General features: G+C 40.4%; 2 protein-coding genes and 1 long non-coding RNA gene across 4 annotated transcripts; 2 read left to right on the top strand and 1 right to left on the bottom strand.

The window, feature by feature from the left end:
• Nucleotides 1-44: 44 nt before the first annotated feature.
• On the top strand, nt 45-6,621 carry atxn10 (ataxin 10). Of its 2 annotated transcripts, XM_077709644.1 has the most exons (12): nt 45-193; nt 354-539; nt 876-958; nt 1,025-1,121; nt 1,193-1,357; nt 1,422-1,502; nt 1,574-1,724; nt 2,268-2,385; nt 2,460-2,641; nt 4,438-4,501; nt 4,940-5,125; nt 6,019-6,617. In XM_077709644.1, the coding sequence occupies exons 1-11, from the start codon at nt 66-68 to the stop codon at nt 5,122-5,124; spliced, it is 1,440 nt and encodes a 479-aa protein (XP_077565770.1). In that variant the 5' UTR covers nt 45-65; the 3' UTR covers nt 5,125; nt 6,019-6,617. The 2 variants fall into 2 exon arrangements, with proteins under 2 accessions (XP_077565770.1, XP_077565769.1); XM_077709643.1 differs by having other exon boundaries at nt 876-1,121; nt 6,019-6,621.
• LOC144181262 (protein Wnt-7b-like) lies at nt 6,241-11,922 on the bottom strand. The gene is made up of 4 exons (XM_077709647.1): nt 11,580-11,922; nt 10,609-10,835; nt 8,236-8,507; nt 6,241-8,040 (listed from the first exon to the last, which is right to left on the bottom strand). The coding sequence occupies exons 1-4, from the start codon at nt 11,660-11,662 to the stop codon at nt 7,561-7,563; spliced, it is 1,062 nt and encodes a 353-aa protein (XP_077565773.1). The 5' UTR covers nt 11,663-11,922; the 3' UTR covers nt 6,241-7,560.
• LOC144181266 (uncharacterized) lies at nt 11,757-16,241 on the top strand. Its single transcript, XR_013324636.1, has 4 exons — nt 11,757-12,287; nt 12,626-12,725; nt 13,745-13,831; nt 14,154-16,241. It is a non-coding gene; the product is annotated as an uncharacterized LOC144181266 (long non-coding RNA).
• Nucleotides 16,242-18,715: the final 2,474 nt, after the last annotated feature.

Below are 18,715 nucleotides of genomic sequence, written 5' to 3'. Positions count from 1 at the left end.
ACCGCATGACGAATCCAACCAATAGGATTTGAGAATAACTTCCGGGTTTTTCACGGCAGGAAAACATGGCAGCTACGACAAACCACGATGACATTTCGTCTTCCATCTCGCGTATTTTGAATGAAAAACGCCACCCTGAGCACTTGGAAACTCTCAAAATGTTTACAAACTCGTTACGAGATAAGAATTACAGGTGGGATCAATGTTGCTTGTTTTACAGTAGTTCTAAAATAAGGATATCTGCATTGTTGCTAAACTAGCTTAACTGTACTCAACTTTGTTTACATCGCCAATTTTTGAACAAGTCGCATAAAAATACTTCAATACTTCTTTATTTTTGCTTCAATCTGCAGGGATGTTGTGGACGCAGACATATTTTCTACTCTTTTGAAAGTCTTCTCCCGACTGAAAGATGATCTCCTAACGTCCACCGACGAGGACCCAAATTCCGTTGCTATGCAACTGCACTTTTGCGCCGAGTGCTTTCGGGTTCTGAGGAATTCTTGCGTGCAAAGTTCTCGCAACCAGAGTCTTCTCAGGTAATGTCCATTTATCATTAGTTTACTTGTTAGCTATAACATTACAGTGGTACCTTGACATACAAGTGGCCTGACATACAACCCTCCATATTGACTAAGAGTCAGTGTGGAGGCGGGGCAAATAGAGCCAACCTGGTAGAAGAAAGTTATCAAAATGTTCCAATCCAATATCCTGTTTTGGGGTATTTTTTCAGAGGGTTGGAACAAATTAATTAATTTTTAGTTCATTTCAATGGGAAACATTCGTTTGAGTTACAAGAAAATCGACATACAACCTCAGTCCCGGAATTAATTAAGCTCTTATGTTGAGGTACCACTGTATTTCTTTTCTTCTAGGGAACTTGGCTTTCTCGACCTCTCCATTGAACTCTTAAGATTCCTTCACGCAAATCCAAAAATTTGGGAAGGCATTTTTGAATGTGAGTCATTGAACAGCAATGAAGACGTTATCTCATTGGATGATTCCAACATTTATTTTTTAACAGCGCTGCGTTGTGGGATCCAATTCCTTGGTAATATATCCGTAGCGAATCAAATGTGTAAAGATGACATTTGGAGGCGGAGCTTTCCAGATCTTCTCTTGTAAGTTGGTCTCATATTACGTCATGCCAAAATCTCCCAAAAAGTCCAAATGGCCTGCATTTTCCAAACAGGCAACTCCTCAACGTTGACGACGAGAGGACAGTGTGCTACACTTCCATGTTGCTGTACACATGCCTAGATGAAGCCAAGGTGGAAGAACTGTCCCAATTGAAGAACATACAGATAGCCCGAAGGGTGCTGGAGCTTTGTGGGAATCGACCCGAGCTCGATTGGACGTACGAAGCCGTCTTTAGACTTTTTTGTGTGTGGTATTTCTTAATTATTTGTTTCATTCGACAGGGTCCTGATTGCCACTCAACATTTTCTCAAGTCTTCATCTTTGGTGGAAAATATGTACTCTGCAATGCCGCCATGTGAAAGGTATTTCGTCCAATCAGATCCAGGGATTTAGAAGCTTGATTATAATAGTGCCGTTTTTTTTTGTCTTTCAGACTGACCCTGTTAGAACTGATTTCTGCTCAGCTAAGTGGCGGAGATTCACTGGGTGACTGCATCTCTCCGGGTGTAGCACGCTTCCTTGCTTCTTCCTTCCAGAAAGGAGGCGGAGCCATTCTTAGCCTCGCCAACAGCGCCACAGATGAGGTACGCCCAAAAGTTTTTTTTTGTTGTTTTTTTTCTTTTTTCTGCATGTCATTAAAACATTAAGGAACTCTGAAAAAGAGACTGGATTAAAGTTTAGTTGGAAATAAGTTTATGAAAATTCAAGGAGGTGATGTTAATAGAAAATAATTTGGGGAAATTAAACCAAAGGGGTAAAAAAATGTAATTAAGAGAAACTATATTGCATGTTCATCAAATTGACAAAAACATTGAAATGATACTCATCAAAATGACTAACTTGAAGAGCATTAAATGCCATTTTTTGGAGAAAAAAATATTTTTTGAGTGTTTGAGTGGCAAATTAGAACTAATCAAACAGTTTTTCCAATCCAATATGCTGTTTTTTTGTTTTTTCAGAGGGTTAAAACAAATTAATTTGTTTTTAGTTCATTTCAATGGGAAACGTTCGTTTGAGTTACGAAAAAATCGACATACGAGCTCAGTCCTGCAACGCATTAAGCTCGTATCTCAAAATCCCACTGTATTGTCTTTGGTTGAATGACATTGCACTGCAATCTTCCACAGCCCCTACAGGAGGCGCTGACAGTAATGAGTTTACTGGACGTGCTGTGTGAAATGACGTCACACCAAGATGAGTTCACGTTCCTGCAGGACCAAGCGGACCTCCTGGTGACCACCATAGGTAAATCAAAAAACAGATTCTCTCCCACCCACATTGCAACTAATTGAAGGGTCCCCTCTCCTGTTTCCCATCAGAGCTACTAAAGCAGGTTCACACCATCGGAAAGACCAGCCAGAACGTCTTCAGCCCGGCTCAGAATTTTGACGTCCAGGAGGAGGACCAGGAGTCCAGCAGGTCTCCCGTCACCAGCTTTAAGGCTCATCTGGTCAGACTAGTGGCAAATTTGTGCTACAGACATCCAAATAACCAGAATAAGGTAAATACATATATTGTGGACCAGTTCTGGTCTACTCATTTTTTATATAAATTAGATTATTTAGTAGGTAGGTATATTAGCTCTGGGTTGATTATGTTTTGGTTGTAAATTTGATTCGTTGACCAATGAAACAATCTAATTTTTATGAAGAACAAAAAATCTGATAATATAAACTTTTTTTTTTACCCATTTTTTTTTATAAATCAACATTTACTGGAAAAAACTACAGTTTATTCAATTAGAAATAATACAAGTAGAATAGAGACTTGTTACTGTTAATAGGTTGAAAAAATGATTGATGGATTAATCCGTTTTTTAGCAGAATTGTCAAAAATTGCATTTTTTTGCCTTACATACTTGCCAATAGACAACACATCATTTAAACGTTTTCTTAAAACAGTTTTAATTCAGTTTTTGTATATTTATAATAAAAAAATAAAATCATAGATTCTTTATCTTCTGCAAAGACAACCAATATCACATTTTTTTTAGTCTCACCCAACAAGATTTGACTTCAAATCGGAAACGTAAACTCAATTGAATAGAGACATTTTTTTATTTAAAAAAAATGAATTCATAGATTCTTTATCTTCTGCAAAGACAACCAATATCACTTGTATCACACCATTTTTTAAGTCTCACCCTACAAAATTTAACCTCAAATAAAAAACAACCTCGATTAAATAGCAAGACTATTACCCAGTTTTTTTCCCCCCGCCTCTCCCAACACGACTTATTATTTATTTTCTCCAGTACGATATTATTTTACAGCACGAGCGTCCGCCAAAAACGCCAGAAGAGGAAATGAGTCGACGGAGTCTGCGTATTCCCCGTCTTGAGACCATTGGTGTTCTGGCTTACCCTCCGATTGGCTCCGTTAACCGCCATCGCCCACTGTCAACATCTCACTCGGCCATAAATATTGCGGCGATCCTGGGGAGGAGCCGTCCTACATTGCATTGCGTGCCATGGTATAAGAACCCGCTTCCATTTAATAGGAGGCGATTGATGGAATGCTTGTGGGATGGACACCCCTCAGTTGGCCTCCCCTGTAATATTTATGGATGCGAATCCGCGGCCTGTCAGTGGTCAGAAATCACCCCCATATCTGTTTTCACCGCGTAAGTTCCAGGAAACCACATTTTACTCCGTCGGAGCGTCTGGAGAGATCGTAGCATAAGATGTCTTCGCCAAGTGGCGAACGGGATGCGCGTAAAAAAGCCAATGGACGCTCGATGCAGTGGAAAAATGTTTGTTCTTGTTTTTTGACATCAGCGATTGCCGTTTTTTTAGTTTTTTTTCTTTCTTAAAGCGGGCTATTACTTCTGGCGCTCTGTTTGGAGACTCACCACCGTGACAAGTGGAGGTCAGCGGCAAGCAAATACAATAATTGAGGATATAGACTGGTAATAAATGATAAGAAGCAGATGATGCCCAGTGTGACAGGCTGTGGAGAAGCCGCAACTATGCCGACTTTTTTTTGTGGAATTTTTCAACAGCAGCTCTTTTTTTTGGGTTTAGTTTAGTTTTTTTTTGGTTAGTGCCAAGCCAAAAACAATTAAACAGGACATGCCGAGGATGGGTGTGATACATTTGTGGTGCAAAAAAAAACCGAAAGTCATGCTAATATTTTATTATTTTTTTTTTTATACATTTTAGAACCATGTTCGAAATAATCCAGCAAAGTGCAAAACAATGTCTCTAGAAATTGAAATAACACTTGTTATTGATCCACTATTCAATTCCTTTCACTTTTTTTGAATTAACATTCTATTATCTGGAATTTGTTTGCTCAGGTGAGAGAATTGGAAGGCATCCCGCTCATTCTAGACAACTGCAGAATCGACAGCAACAACCCATGTATCCTTGTAACACAGTACATTGGTACCTTGAGATACGAGCTTAATTAGTTCCAGGACTGAGCTTGTATGTCAAATTTTCCCAAACTCGAACAAAATGTTCCCATTGAAATGAACTAAAAAATAATTAATTTGTTACAACCCTCTGAAAAAAAACATCAAAAACAGGATATTGGATTGAAAAAAACATTTTTATTTGTTCCAATTTGCCATGTATTCCCTTCAAAATGATGCACATAAATATCCTCACAATAGGATAATGCACAACCACTTGCCAACGCCATTCTGAAAAAAAAAACACTGAAAAAAATGCAACGCTCCGCCCAGTGCTCGTAGATATCTGTTATACACGAAAGAGATGCGGCAAAAAAACACTCATGTCTTTACCATTAGGTCGAGTATGCAAATGAGTTTGTTTTTCCTTATCACCGACTCCCAGTCATTAGCCAATGGGCTATTTTAGCCATCCGGAATCTTTTTGAGAATAACAAGAAGAACCAGGAGGTGCTAATCACACTTGAGCGCAAAGGCCAAGCCGACTACTCTGCGCTTCGGGACTTGGGCTTCGACGTGGTGGAGCGGGATGGTGCCTTGTTGCTCAAAACCACCGGGAAGGATGCATGAGGTACCACTGTAAACTCTAAAATTGAATGACTTGATTGACATAACTAGTCTATTATTTTTTTTCCAAAATATTTTGATTCTCAGTCTAACGTGGTCACTGTAAATGTACATTTGAACCACAAACTGTCCTAAAAGTTGGACTAGGATTTTTTTCTACTTTACTCTAGACCAGGGTGTCAAACTCCCTTTGGTCTGCGAGCCGAATACGGCTTAATTTGAGATCAAGCGAGCCGGACCAGTAAACTCATTGCAAAATGACATAGAACTAACAATAAGCCCACTTTATTCCCCTTTCTATTAGTCACTAATACTAATAATTATTGCAAAAAATGAGTAAATTATCAAAATGTTTATTAACTGAATTTTCCTTTTACATTATGAACAATATATTATGAACAAGAGAATAACATAAGAACATAAATAAACTAATGTTTTTTTAAAGAAAATTCATATTTTTTTATACAATGCAGCTTTCTTCCCCGGGCCGTACCAAACCACCAGACGGGCCGGATCCGGCCCGCGGGCCGTATGTTTGACACCCTCGCTCTAGCTGGCTCTAGAATTCCTTCCTTTGACTTTCCACTGCAGAAATGAACTGAATATTTCCTCCCAAAGCATTTCAAATTGACAACCATTCAATTTTTAGCCAATGACACGTTTCCCAAAACATGGACTCCCTTCGTACCTACCGAAACTTTTCCCTTCTCACTTTCCCAAAGCATTTTAAAGCCCCGCCCCATAAAAAAATCCCACAATTTCCTCATTGTCGGTAGCGATTAGCGCTAACGCTTGACACAATCCCGCCCCGATAAACTGACCAGTCCTGACATTTGAACAATGTGTCAGCGTTTGACCTCCCTGTTTTCTCTGTCTGCCATTTTTGTTCATGACAAGATGCAGCCAAACAATCGGCCAGACCCTCCCCTCAATCCAGTCGCCATAGTTGGGGGAGCTTACACGGTTCCGGTCTCCGAGGATTTCAGACAGCTAACAAAACAGCGCTTATTTGCGCTCCAGCGGTTGGCTGCAATGCTTTTCAGCCTCATTCAGCAATGCCGCGGTCGCCGACGTATTAGTCCGCCGCCACTTCTGGGCTTTCCCATATCAGCGTTTTAAATTGAATAAGCTCCTCCCCTTTGCGCCCAAACAAGGCCGAAATAAAGACATTTTGCTATGATCCCGCCATGTTTTGCAACGACTTTATTAAGGCCAAGACGCGACAAAAAAAGCAACAGGCAAACTCAAAAAAAAATCAGAAACGTAAAGAAACGATAAGTTCAACGTCAGACTGAGAATCGGAGCCGATCTGTACAACTTTTTTTTCATTTGGATCGTCATTGACGCCAAAAAAAAAGTTGTTTTTGGTCGAAAACTGTGAAATATGGCAAAGTTAGGGTCATTTTTTTGTATAACAGTTGACTGTAAAAAGACAAATGGTGAAAACACTTTTCTAATGTCTTTTTTTGTTTATAAATGACATAAAGTGCCACGTTTCTCATATAAAAATATACTCTTCAGTTATATAACGCCTAAATAAAACACTATTTGACACATAATAGACCAGAAATAGCTACAAGGCCTTTTTGGTTGGTGTATGCTTAAGGCACATGCCATCCCAGGCAGGGGTTTTAAACCCCCCAACCGCCGGAATTTTCATGGGAATGTCCACTAGCCCGACTTGGCCTTGCGTGCTTTTCTAGCACCTTGAAAAAAAAAATATGACAATGAAAACACGGCGCCGTGGGAAGCTAAAAATAGCGCTTAGCATAAAAGGCCACAAGTTCCTAAGCAAGTCTGCAAAGGACAGATTTGATTGAAATTTTTTGCGACAGTAGATGACAGAGAAGCAAAAAAAAAAATAACAACAACAAAGTTTTTGTTTACGCAGTAAAGTCTAACATAAATTATTGACGTTTAATTTCAGTGTTCAAACAGAATACAGTGTGAATTACAGCCCGTCGTAATTCCAGCTTTTTGGCGCCCCCTTTCCAGTTAAACACGAAATAACTCTTACGATTCCGCCATCGAACCGGATTTCCCAGACTACGAGCCATACACTTTTCATCACTTGGCGACTCATATCATAAAATATCATTTTCTGCTATAGTAGTTACGACTCCCTGGTACATCTTACCACCAGGGGGAGTCTTAACAACTTTAGTTGACGCTAACACGAGCCTTGTTCGTTGTCCTCCATTTTTCGGCCTAAAAAGTCAACCAATCCGAAGATGTCGGCCATTTTTTTTCCTCGTATTGGCTCTCAAGACATTTAGTTTTTGTTTTTAATATCCGTATCCTTTTTTTTCTTGCAGGTTTTTCGCCCCAGCAATGACGTTTTCCATCTTTGGTCCCGAAGAATGTCAAAATGTGGAACAAAAAAACAAAAACGCTGGAATAAATACCCGGAATAAATCCTTTCCACGTTTTCCTGGCTTCTTACTTACAGGTAAATACTTGAGATTTCTCACTGCAGGTGTTACAGTTAACCACGCAGCACCAATGGAACTTGCAGTTGCACTGCCAAACCCTGGTGTAGTAATGGGCGTCGTAGCCCCGCCCACAACACATCACATCGCAGCCATCCGTGTAGGCGGATGTCCCGTTGCACAGTCGGCCTCGCGTACCCGTACTCCCCGTGGCCCTGTCCTCCTCGCAGTAATTGGGCGAACCCTCCAGGTACACCAAGTCGGTGTCCGCCGGTTTCTGGAAGCTCCGCCCTTCTTTTAGACGTAGAAAGGAAGGCTGGCGTAGTCGGGAGGCGTGGACGGGCTCCACCTGAACGGCCGCGCCGTAACGTTCCTTCAGGAGGTAACCGATCTCTCGGAACTTGGGGAGGGTGATCCAACAGGTCTTGGTGGTGCAGGATCCTGAAACGCCATGACACTTGCACTCTAGTTTCATCCTCTCTTCCAGGATCTGTTGGGAAAGGCGGCCAATCAGATCGGACGTGTTTTTTTTTCCTCGTTAGTCAGTGCGAATGGCGGAGCTTGTTCGATAATACGAGAGGAGGATATACTACTTTTTGTTGGCAAGTGGTAGTGCGTTATCCTATTGTGAGGACATTTGTGTGCATCATTTTCAGACTATTCAACCCTTCATTCATGGCCTTACCTTGCGCCCGGCCTCGTTATTGTGCAGGTTCATCAGACGCCTGGCGTTTTTTTTTATCTCGCGCGCATCCACGAAGCGCCGCGAAAACTCCACGCCGTACTTGACGTCGGCCGAGCAGCCGCCCCACTTCCAGCCTTCCTCGCGGTGGTGGTAGCCGTGCTTCTCGCGGTCGCATCCGCACTGGCTTAGGTTGCCCTGGCTGCACGCCGCCGTCACCGCGTGGGCCACGCCCGCCGCCGTGATGGCGTACGTGAAGGCCGCCTCCCGGCTACCTGGGAAGTGGGAGTGCTTGTCAAAATAAAAGCAACTTTTCTTTATTTTATTACAGTAAGAATGAGCTACCAGTTGCCAATTGGGCAAAACCAGCAAAGCCCCTATCGGATCTTACTTATCATAAGACTTATTAACATTTATGGGAGTGTTAGCATTCATGCTAACGTGCCGAAATTCACAAGTCTAGCTCAGAAAATTGACAAATCCAAATGTTATTGTCGTGACATTGACCAATCTAGTCCCTTGGCGATCTATGTCATAGCCCCCTTAAACCGTAGACCACAGGTGTCAAAGTGGTGGTTCGGGGGCCAAATCTGGCCCGCCACATCATTTTGTGTGGCCCGGGAAAGTAAATCATTGGTGCTGACTTTCTGTTTTAGGATCAAATTAAGAGTATTTAGAGTATAAATATACATTCAATTTCCTGATTTTCCCCCTTTTAAATCAATAATTGTAATTTTTTAATCCATTTTTTCTGTTTTTAGTTCAAAAATCATTTTGTAAAATCTAAAAATATATATATAAAAAATCTGAAATAAACATTGTTTTAAATCTATAAAAAATGGAATATTCAGCGCTTTTAATCCAGTTCTTTTAATCCATTTAAAAAATATATATATATTATATCTAAAATGGTCCAACCCGCGTGAAATCAGAGTCTGTCAATCAAGACATACCCTCTCTATACCCTCACAAATGACTGAACTTTCCGGGTTCTCCTTTTTAGCTGTTTAGTCCACGAGGACACAAAAAGCCAAGATTTCCTTCCCTCGTCTGACCACAGCAGACTTTTCCACTTTGCGTCATCTCCGACAGAGTCCAGCACTTTTCTTCTGGATGTTATTGATCCACGGATTTCCTCCTAGTCTTGGTTTTGACCTCTTTACTTTTTCCCCCCCAAAGACCGAGTCGTCCATTTGGAAACCCAAAGAGGAAAAGGGCATTTCACGGCAGGGGGTTTTGAGGCATTCTCTGGATATTTTATAGATTATTATGGTTTGTCAATGATGAAATCCCCATAAATTCCTGACAATTATTTCTTGAGAAATGTTGTTCTTAGGCGATTGGACCCCTCCAATCCTCAGCTTTTCATGGATGACCCTTTAGCGCCTATTAAGGAATTTCGCAATCATTCCCGTGGCAATTTTATTGTTTTTTTTTTTAACCTTAATTCCTTCAATTTTTCATCATTTCTGGCTCAAATCACTTGAGGAAAACACAAGTGACATCTACTGGCTGACTAGAAGAAGCTTTTATTTTTCACTAATGAGATTCATCAAAGGAACTCATCACCTAGCATAAATATCTTAGTTTTTTGGTTGCCATGACGACCCAAGTTTGACGGACATGTGTTCGTTTCCAGTCGTTTTTGAAATTATTTTTACTGTGATCGTGTCACCATGAAAACTGGAGAATAAACACCCTTTTTTCGGCGTGATGGGGAGGACGGTAGGGGGGCAGGGGGGTTAATTTACCGGCATCATGGTAGATGTAATAGGATACCCGCCTGCACCAATCAGGGTAATGCGTCTTCTTAACGGGCCGCGGTATTAAAGCACGGCGTCTCGGGGAAGGAGCGATTTTAATGGCGGCGCTCCAACCTGACAAAGTGAAACCATCGGGTTTGTGGTCCAAACCCCCCCCCCCCCCTTCCTCATTCATAACTAATAATAAACTCCAAAGTCTTCTCTCATCGGGCTAAAACTGCACAATCCGTGTATATCGCACGAGTAGCATGGGGCGCACGTCACGGCCTCTCGCCGTGATTTGTTTTGATTGCACGGCGGCGCATTGTTGCCGTCCAGCTGCCGGGCCTGACTTCAATTAGTGGTTAGCGTGATTCCGCCCCGGCTCGTTCTCGACGCTTAATGAGTTCAAAGGCGCGGCGGCGGTCCAGCAGATGGAGATGGCTAGCATGGTTTCTATTTTTTTTAAAGGTGCCAGGCTAGCTTGCCAGGCCCATTGGGCGCCAAACTAGCATAGCGGCTACAAGAGAAATTCGCTGGTTGACGGTTAGTGGGCCCATTGGGGCGCCAGGTCGAAGGGTTGGATCGCAATCGCGGCGGTGGACTTGTAGCGTCTCCGTGTTAGCAGACTGACCTACTCTCAGCTCTTGTCCGAAGACCGTCCTCTCGCCCAGGGCCGAGCAGTTCCAGCGTCCGTAGCGGAACTGGTGCTGGCACTCGTTGATGCCCAACTGGGCGCCGTCCCCGATGACGATGATGGCGTCCGGGCGGCTCTGACAGAGGGCTCGCTGACGGGGCGCTAGGCCCGGGATCTTGTTGCAGATGATGTTGGCCCCCAGGGCCACCACGGACGACAGCGTCCTGCCGAGACAGAAATCTGGATCAGCTGATTGGTTGGAAAATGCTTTGGATGGACACTCCAATATGGGATAGTAGAGCGATAATATTCATTCTTTTAAAGGGTGTCCTGTGTCATTTCAGTCCATTTGTGGACCAACAAAGTTATAAATAGTATTTTTAGGGACAAGGTGTATTTTCTATATTTGTACTTTAACTTTATTAGCAAGTTTTTATCCGCGTAGGCAATATTTGATGACATTAGGCTTGTTTGACAGCTCTAAAAACCTCATTTTTTTCACTCTGAAGTATAGATTGACATTTTCTTTTTTAAAAAGACATATGTTGTTGTTTTGCAAGGAAAACGTACTATAGACACTATATACACGCATAATAGTACCTAAATAAGTCAAACATGGAGGAAAAATAGAATTAGTTCTAAAAACATCAACCAATAGATTCATCACTACCACCAATAGATCAGTTGTAGTTTTTTTCTCGTTTCTCAATAAAAGTCAGTAAATATCCCAAATTTGACGCACAAGACATCCACGTCACATTTCTTTCCTATTTCTAAAAATATACTGTCTGACCAAAGAGGAAGCCAAAAACTGTCAAGTGTGGAATTTTTTTTTAAAGGCACGTTCTACTTCTGGCACCTGCGTCCTCATTTAGATCGCCCGGCGTAAAAAAATAAATTAAATAAAAAAAATTAAAAGTGATGCTATCCGACATTTAATTTTGCTTAGAAAAGAGTAAGGAACGTACAGGTAACTACCGCTGGTGAGGATGAGGAATATCTGCGGGTAGTAGACGGACAGCAGGGCGCTGCGAGATGAGATGATGAGCATGGTGGCGCATTGAACGCAACTTGATCTTCTCCCCTTATTAGATTAAAAATCAAAAATCAAAAATAAATAAAAAGAAGAAAAAGTCATTGAAGTACACGTCCTGGGAAGTGTTGCGTTCAAGGCTTGCCCTTGCCCGTCGGTGCTCCAGCTCCGAGCTCCACTGGCGGTGCGCCGAGGGTGAGCCGCTGCATCCCGAGGCCCGAGTGCGCGCGCCCACCTGGGCTACGAGAGTGCGTGGGTGGGCGTGGTACGGGGGTGGGTCGATTCGCCTCGACTCGGTTCGTGCGCATCCCCTAAAAAAGTGCCGTCCAGTTGGATCCCCCACCTACAATAACGAGACGGTCCAATCACTATCACGTCCAAAATTCACCACGGGAGAAGTTGACTTTAAACGCAACACCGGTTCCTATTGAAAATGCCGTGAAGGCTCCTGCTGGTGTTCACGCATTGACCACAGGGAGGCACTATAATACAAATGTGGCCACACGCGTGAAGAAGAGAATTCATTTGAGGTTTTTATTGTTATTGTTGTTATGCTTTTGAGTACGTACTATTGTTATTGTTTCTCCGTGTGTTTTGCATAAATGGAATCCATTTAATCAAGTTATAGATGAAAATAAAAGAGGTAAAGTAGAGCTTAGTTAACTCATTGTGTGGTAGGGATGATATTGTCATTGGCAGACGTACAATTAATATGTTAATTCTGTTGACACGTTGCCCAACTATTGTTTAATTTCCATTGATAGTGATAACGTCTAAACCATTTGCGTTTAATGTTCATATTGGTTGGGCATTAGCATTGAATAAGTTAGCTTGTGTTTAATGTCCATATTGGTTGGGCATTAGCATTGAATGAGTTAGCTTGTGAGTGATTGTCTTTAATAATACAGCTAAAAATCAAGCCCAAATGTTCCTGTGTCGCATTCTCATGTCACATGCTCTTTTTAATCTCTTTTGCTAAAGGTGAAAGGTCACTTGTTGTCACGTCCCGACCTCGGATATTGCATGGCTCATCGTCTACGCGCCCTCGTGCGGTGACAAATGGGAAAACATCTAATGCAAGGTAAAATGGACTCGGGAAGAGTTTGTACTCCTCGGGGCTAAATATTGTTTATAATGACAGAGTGTGTTTATGAATTCAAAGGAGCTTTTTATTGCTGTGGGACACTTATGTCAATAATGAATGGGGAAGTGTTGTATGCTTCAAAGGATGAACTCTTTTATTTGTTTGCTTCACAAGAGGACAAAGTACATCTTTTATCCATCGCGCCTCTTTAATTCCAGAAACTGTACTTTCAAGTCTTTACAAACACATTTTGAAATGAATCCCCATTCCAAAAAAAAATGATGTGAGACGTCCCCGGAGGAAGCCAGCCCATCAATTCCAATTGATTGAGAATGTAAACAGAATAAAGCTACGCTTTATTCCCTGAGCAGTTTGGTTAAAGGCTCATGTGCCTCTTTTGACAAACGTCCAATCAGATGCGGGCAGCCCGGATGCGGAATTCTGTGCGACTTTCTCCTCCGACGACTTTCTTAACCGCACATTCTCAACGCCAAGATAGCTTTTAATCGTCAGCAATGAAGTCTTGGCAGTGGTGTGGCCGTATCTGTTTCTTTTCACATTTTGAGACGCCGAGCACTGTTTCGGGGGCCCCGGTATTGGGAAGGGATCTGCAGGATCTCAAATCGGGGCCATGGAACCCAACCAACGTCTTAATACTACTCGTTGTAATGATATGTATATTTTCATTTGGGAATTCGTTTTTGTATTGTCTGACTACATGTGTTGCACCACCATTTGTTGGACGCTGATATATTTTATGGCCGCCATCCCAGTTGAATGAAATTCCCATCAAGGCCAATGTTCCCTGCGCGGGTGCACAATTGTGCACTACTCTCGTCTTCTCTGCGCAGCAGCAATCATATGGCATGCAGTAAATAAAATTGTAATAGTATTATTATTTTTTTTAACTCCTTTCCCCATGATGGGGCCGTTTACGTGGCAGCCAATGGCAGTAGTTTTTTTCATCTTTCTTTACCCTGTTTTTAACTGTTGTAAATGTTATTTTATGTTCTCAGTGATGGACAACATGTTGCAGGTGTGTTGGAAGAGGATACATGACATGATAAAAGGCCTTTTTAAGAAGTGGAGACAATATTTCAAAAGTAAGGAATTCAATTCAAAGTTTTACAGATATGTTTTTGTGTGTTTTTTAAACTATTCGAAGTATATTTAAGGTTAAATGCTTAATAATTCATGCTCCGACATCATCAACAAATGGTTATGCAACACGAAAAAACAGACAGTCGAACAAAATGAGTTAAAATGAGTTATTCAATATTCCCTATTTCTTTTTGAAAGCTTTTTTAAAATACATTTAATCACCTCTGTTTATAGTACAATTGAGTTAAAGTTGATTATTCTGTTGAATATTTTGCTTCAAAGTACATCCAGAAACGCTGATTTTTCCTTATTCCAACATGTAAGTCCCTCAGAAATCCTCTAGGGGGCTCTTCACCCCCACGTTTCATGTGGTGCAGCAGGCAAAAATGGACCGTAGCTGCATTCAATCATTCAGTTCCCTTATTTTAGTTCCTTCGTCACCTACAAACTAAACATCATAACTTACCTGTGGCTCTTGACCTGCAAATGGCTCAACTCCAGCGACATTGGGACAAACAGATGAGTTATCGGAGCGTATTTGAATGGTAAAAATGTGTGTGGATCATCTAATGGCGTCGTTGGAATCCCATCTGCATGTCATTTGCCGTGGGAAACAATCACGTCGTCCAGAATAAAACAACAACACACTTGAGAAAGTTTCCCATTGAAAAGAACGTTAGCTTGCGCTGATCCTGCTGATTGTGTTTGCATTCAATCACAGGGGTCAAGATGGAGGTCAGAATATGTGGATCATTTACTTTAATGGCCGCCTAATGTTATTCACGCCAAGTTTTGAGCCGGTAGACAAAAAAGCAAGGCGAGGTTTGGACTCATTTTGTGCCCCGTTGGCACTACAGATGTGCGGTGATGTCATCTCGAAAGCGGGTAGCGTTGGGGGGCGGAGCTAGGAAAGCGCGGGAAGGGGAAACATTGATGTTGTATGTTGACAGTGATTGACATTCAGTGCAGGATTGGTGAATTGTCTTTCTTTAGATTTTGCAAAATGATTTTTGAACTAAAAACAGAAAAAAAAAAATTAAAATTACAATTATTGATCAGGAAATTTAATATACAGCTACTCTTCATTTGAATTTGATCCTAAAACAGAAAGTCGGTACTCATCATTTACTTTCCCGGGCCACACAAAATGATGCGTGGGGCCAGATTTGGCCCCCAGGCCGCCACTTTGTACATTGGATTGGATAAATTTATTCATATTCATATTTATTTATACATGTGTTCTAAGGCAACAATTTTGCAATGTTAATTTCTGTGAGGTTTCTCTATGCTTTAGTTTATTTTAAAAAAATGCCTTTTTGATATTTTCTTATTAACATTTCATAATTATTATTATTTTGCTACTTGCTATTCAGCTACTTTGTTCAAAAAAATGATTAGCATTGCAAAAATATATATAATCATTTTTTAAGCTTACCTATAATATAAACCAAGGTCATATTTGCTTTTGACACCCCCAAAATAACAACAACAAAAATCAAGTGTTTACATCAAACTAAACATTTTTGAGTGGTATTGTCTGTCTCTAGGTGTTGTGCAACCATTTCTTTCCCCCCAAAAAACATTTTAAAAAATCCCTGGTCCCTCCCTGATGGTCTGACCTCCGCTTAAGGACAATCCAGGCCTCATTGGGTAATCATTGACCCGTCACCCGCGGCAACTAAACCATAACATACTGTACATGCACTGGGCCACTGATAATAAAACGATAATACATCTACAGGTGCATTCATCCACTCACATATTTCTCAATTATGACCGGATATTTGAACATCAATGTACATATAGCTTTTCTTTAGAATATGGACCAACTACTATATTTTCAATGGCAAGCATGTGCACTAAATGGATGGTTTTGTACTGCAAGGTGGGGCCTGCACACCGCATTGCAGCACTTTTTCGGAGGGGTGCAGCACTTCGTCTTAATGGCTTCTTATGCTAGCTATCAAAATATGACTCTGTGTTATACAATACTTTTGATATTGATGGTATAAGAGTGTAAACTATAAAATTAAACTCAAACACAAGCATTACTAATAAGCAATCTACTTTTAAAAAAAAAAAAATTTATACCAGTAAAACTTTCCCTGTGTTATTTTTCATAAACAAACAAAACATTAGACTTGTTAGCTTGTGGCTATTTTATAACTGACTCGGTGGAAAAAAAGGCATTGAATAAGTGTAAAATGACTATAATTCATTAAAAATACACATGGATTAAGGATAAGTATTTTAATGACATGAATAGCATTTTTTTTAAATTCACATCAACAGATATTGTGTAAAATTGTTGGAAATTCAAATCAAAATCTTGTATGTAAAATGACAAGTGTAATGTATAATACACATGTAGTTCATTTTTTTTTATCATTTAAGCACTGTGTAAAAATGATCATATCTTCTTCCTCACTAACATTCTTATCTTTTCTAATCATGTAAACACTACTTTTTTGGTAAATTATTACAAAAAGTGATGGCAAAACATATTTTCAGCTTATCATTTCGAATGCATGCAAGTTTTTCACTGAACTCGAGGCTGTCAGTTCAACCGATGAAAACACACTTCATAACTTCAAGTTATTAAAAAAACATTTCATCTATTTTTAGTCACTTGAGGTGATATCACTCTATAAAGTTTTAATTCTCTCAAAGCTTACATGTTTTTATTTTTTTACAGCAACACACACACACACACACACACACACACACACACACACATTATTGTTCACACAACAGAAGTAAATTGTTGTCAAAGTATGTATTATCATTATAGAAACAATAATGCATTGCTTAAGTGCTATTTATTTTACTATTGTTTTACTTGAAGTGCAAACTGATAATATATCCAAAAGGGAAATTTGGTATTCACTATTAACATTTTCTTTCTAGTACATCAAAGATATTATAATTCTTAACTACAATGTAACTATTAAACATAGTATTTTAGAGCTTAGTGATTTGGAACAATAACAAACAAGTCTCTCTCTAAATGTAATGACTCATTTAAACATGGAACTTTAGTTTATTTATGTTTTATTTGTGATTTACAACACTAAAGTGACGACACTTGCTTTGTCTATTTGAAATCAGGATCAAATTCAAAAATTAATTTTGTTTGTAAATTATTTTGCAATGGGCCCTTAGAAATGTTTACTATTTTTGCTGTCCCCTTTAATGCCTGATTGTTATTTTAGTCTAAGCCTGAGGGTTAAAACAATTTAATAGTATTTTTTAAACTTTAAGAAATACTATTGAATTGTTTTAGCAAATTACAGTTGTGGTGTATGGACTATTTTCCATGTAAAATGAAAGTTAAGTATTAGTTCAATATTTATTAAGAAAACTCAACATAACCAACCCCATTAAAGTAAATTGGTAAAAATCCAATTTCTATTGACGCATTTCTTTGGCATAAATCGCCATTAAACATGCATATTCACGGTAAATTCAATTCAAATGTAAGATAATTACGTGCTTTAACTTCTTTAAACAAACATATTTGTCATGTAATTCGTCAAATGGACATGGAAAAACAGGCCATATTTGACGTAGTTTGTAACTTGAGTGTCCTTCTATTTTTTTAATCGCTCTTTGGTTGAAGCTCCTTTCCAAGTAAGCTTTTATTTTTTTATTGTCGAAACTGGCATCTCGTAATATCGCAAAGTGTGTTTTTTTTCATTTGCGGAAAGGGCAAAGGCAAACGGTAAAGGGGGGTTGCGGTGGTGATGGTGGTGGGGTCTTAGTAAGACAGCCTTCAATAATAATCTTCAATGCAGCCCACTTTTTTGCTGCTTTTAGGACGTCAAGTGTCTCTTCTCTTTCTTTTTTTACTCCCCCTTCCTTTTTATCAGGCATTAAAGCAAGCTTGCTTCGATGTAAGAGCGGGGGCTACTTGTGTAACGGGCTGCTTTGCTTTCACCTCAGCTGAACTTGACGCCTCTGCGGGGAGAGGACGCTCCGTGTCCCCGCTGAACCGAGCTGTGTCCCGGGGAGGAGGGAGCGGAAAGCGTCGTCGTCACCGTCGTCACCGTCACGCTTTCCCCCTCCACTTCTTCCTCGTCTCGATCGGATTCCTCTCTTTTTTGGGAAGCACCCAGGCGACCATTCGACAGCTTTGGACTTGAACGTGATACGATCGGGTACGTACTTTGCAACCCTACCGGTCTATTTTTGTAGTTTCCTGGGCAAAAAAAATCGCAGTCGGCGGTTATGCATTTTTTTGGGATGCCAGGTTGTTCAACGTCAGCGTTTTAATGGCGAATCGACCTTGATCTCGAGTTACGAGGCGCCCTCGTCGGATTTTAGCCTTTTAGCCTTTGTATTCCGCACCGACGCGAGCTCGTGCGGGTAGCCGCTCACAAGCAGCTTTGCGCGGGGTGCAGCGAAGCAGACGAGTCGGTGGAAAGATGGGAGCACCAGAAAAAGTGAGTAAAATTGATGTAACACTTGACCGGTGGTTCACATCTGTTGGAAAAAGTGCTGTGTCACAGTAGAGACGTTGTTTTTTTTAATGAAAATTAATTAAATGAAATGTGTTGATGAGTGGGGATTTTTAATGCATTTTTAATGATAAAAAAGGGATGTGATGGCTCGCATGCTTTGAACATAAAGTCCAAGAAATGTCATTATTGTCGGTGATGAGTAGTGAAATGGTGTTATATATTGATTATATACTGATTTATAACTAATTTTCAAGGTAAAAACACACATAAAAGATATTCCTATTCCTTTGCAATAAGCATTTTTCAAATCACATTGATCTGTGAAACCTGGGATACCTAAGAAAAAGGTCATGTGACTTGGACTTTCTGTTCCCCTGAAAGTTAGGAAACCTCTCTCTACCGTATTAAAACTCCCATCAGAGTCAA

Source organism: Stigmatopora nigra, chromosome 23 (genome assembly GCF_051989575.1).
Source record: "Stigmatopora nigra isolate UIUO_SnigA chromosome 23, RoL_Snig_1.1, whole genome shotgun sequence".
Lineage (NCBI taxonomy): Eukaryota > Metazoa > Chordata > Actinopteri > Syngnathiformes > Syngnathidae > Stigmatopora > Stigmatopora nigra.
This window is presented reverse-complemented; position numbering and strand designations above follow the sequence as displayed.

Excerpts from the sequence above, each read along its gene's own strand:
- LOC144181262 (XM_077709647.1), bottom strand. The coding sequence starts at position 11,662 with ATGCTCATCATCTCATCTCGCAGCGCCCTGCTGTCCGTCTACTACCCG. Across the intron at positions 10,836-11,579 it reads CTCACCAGCGGTAGTTACCT|GACGCTGTCGTCCGTGGTGG; the intron begins GTACGTTCCTTA and ends CTGTCTCGGCAG. Across the intron at positions 8,041-8,235 it reads ATAACGAGGCCGGGCGCAAG|ATCCTGGAAGAGAGGATGAA; the intron begins GTAAGGCCATGA and ends CTTTCCCAACAG.
- atxn10 (XM_077709643.1), top strand. The coding sequence starts at position 66 with ATGGCAGCTACGACAAACCACGATGACATTTCGTCTTCCATCTCGCGT. Across the intron at positions 2,386-2,459 it reads CCTCCTGGTGACCACCATAG|AGCTACTAAAGCAGGTTCAC; the intron begins GTAAATCAAAAA and ends GTTTCCCATCAG. Across the intron at positions 2,642-4,437 it reads ATCCAAATAACCAGAATAAG|GTGAGAGAATTGGAAGGCAT; the intron begins GTAAATACATAT and ends TTGTTTGCTCAG.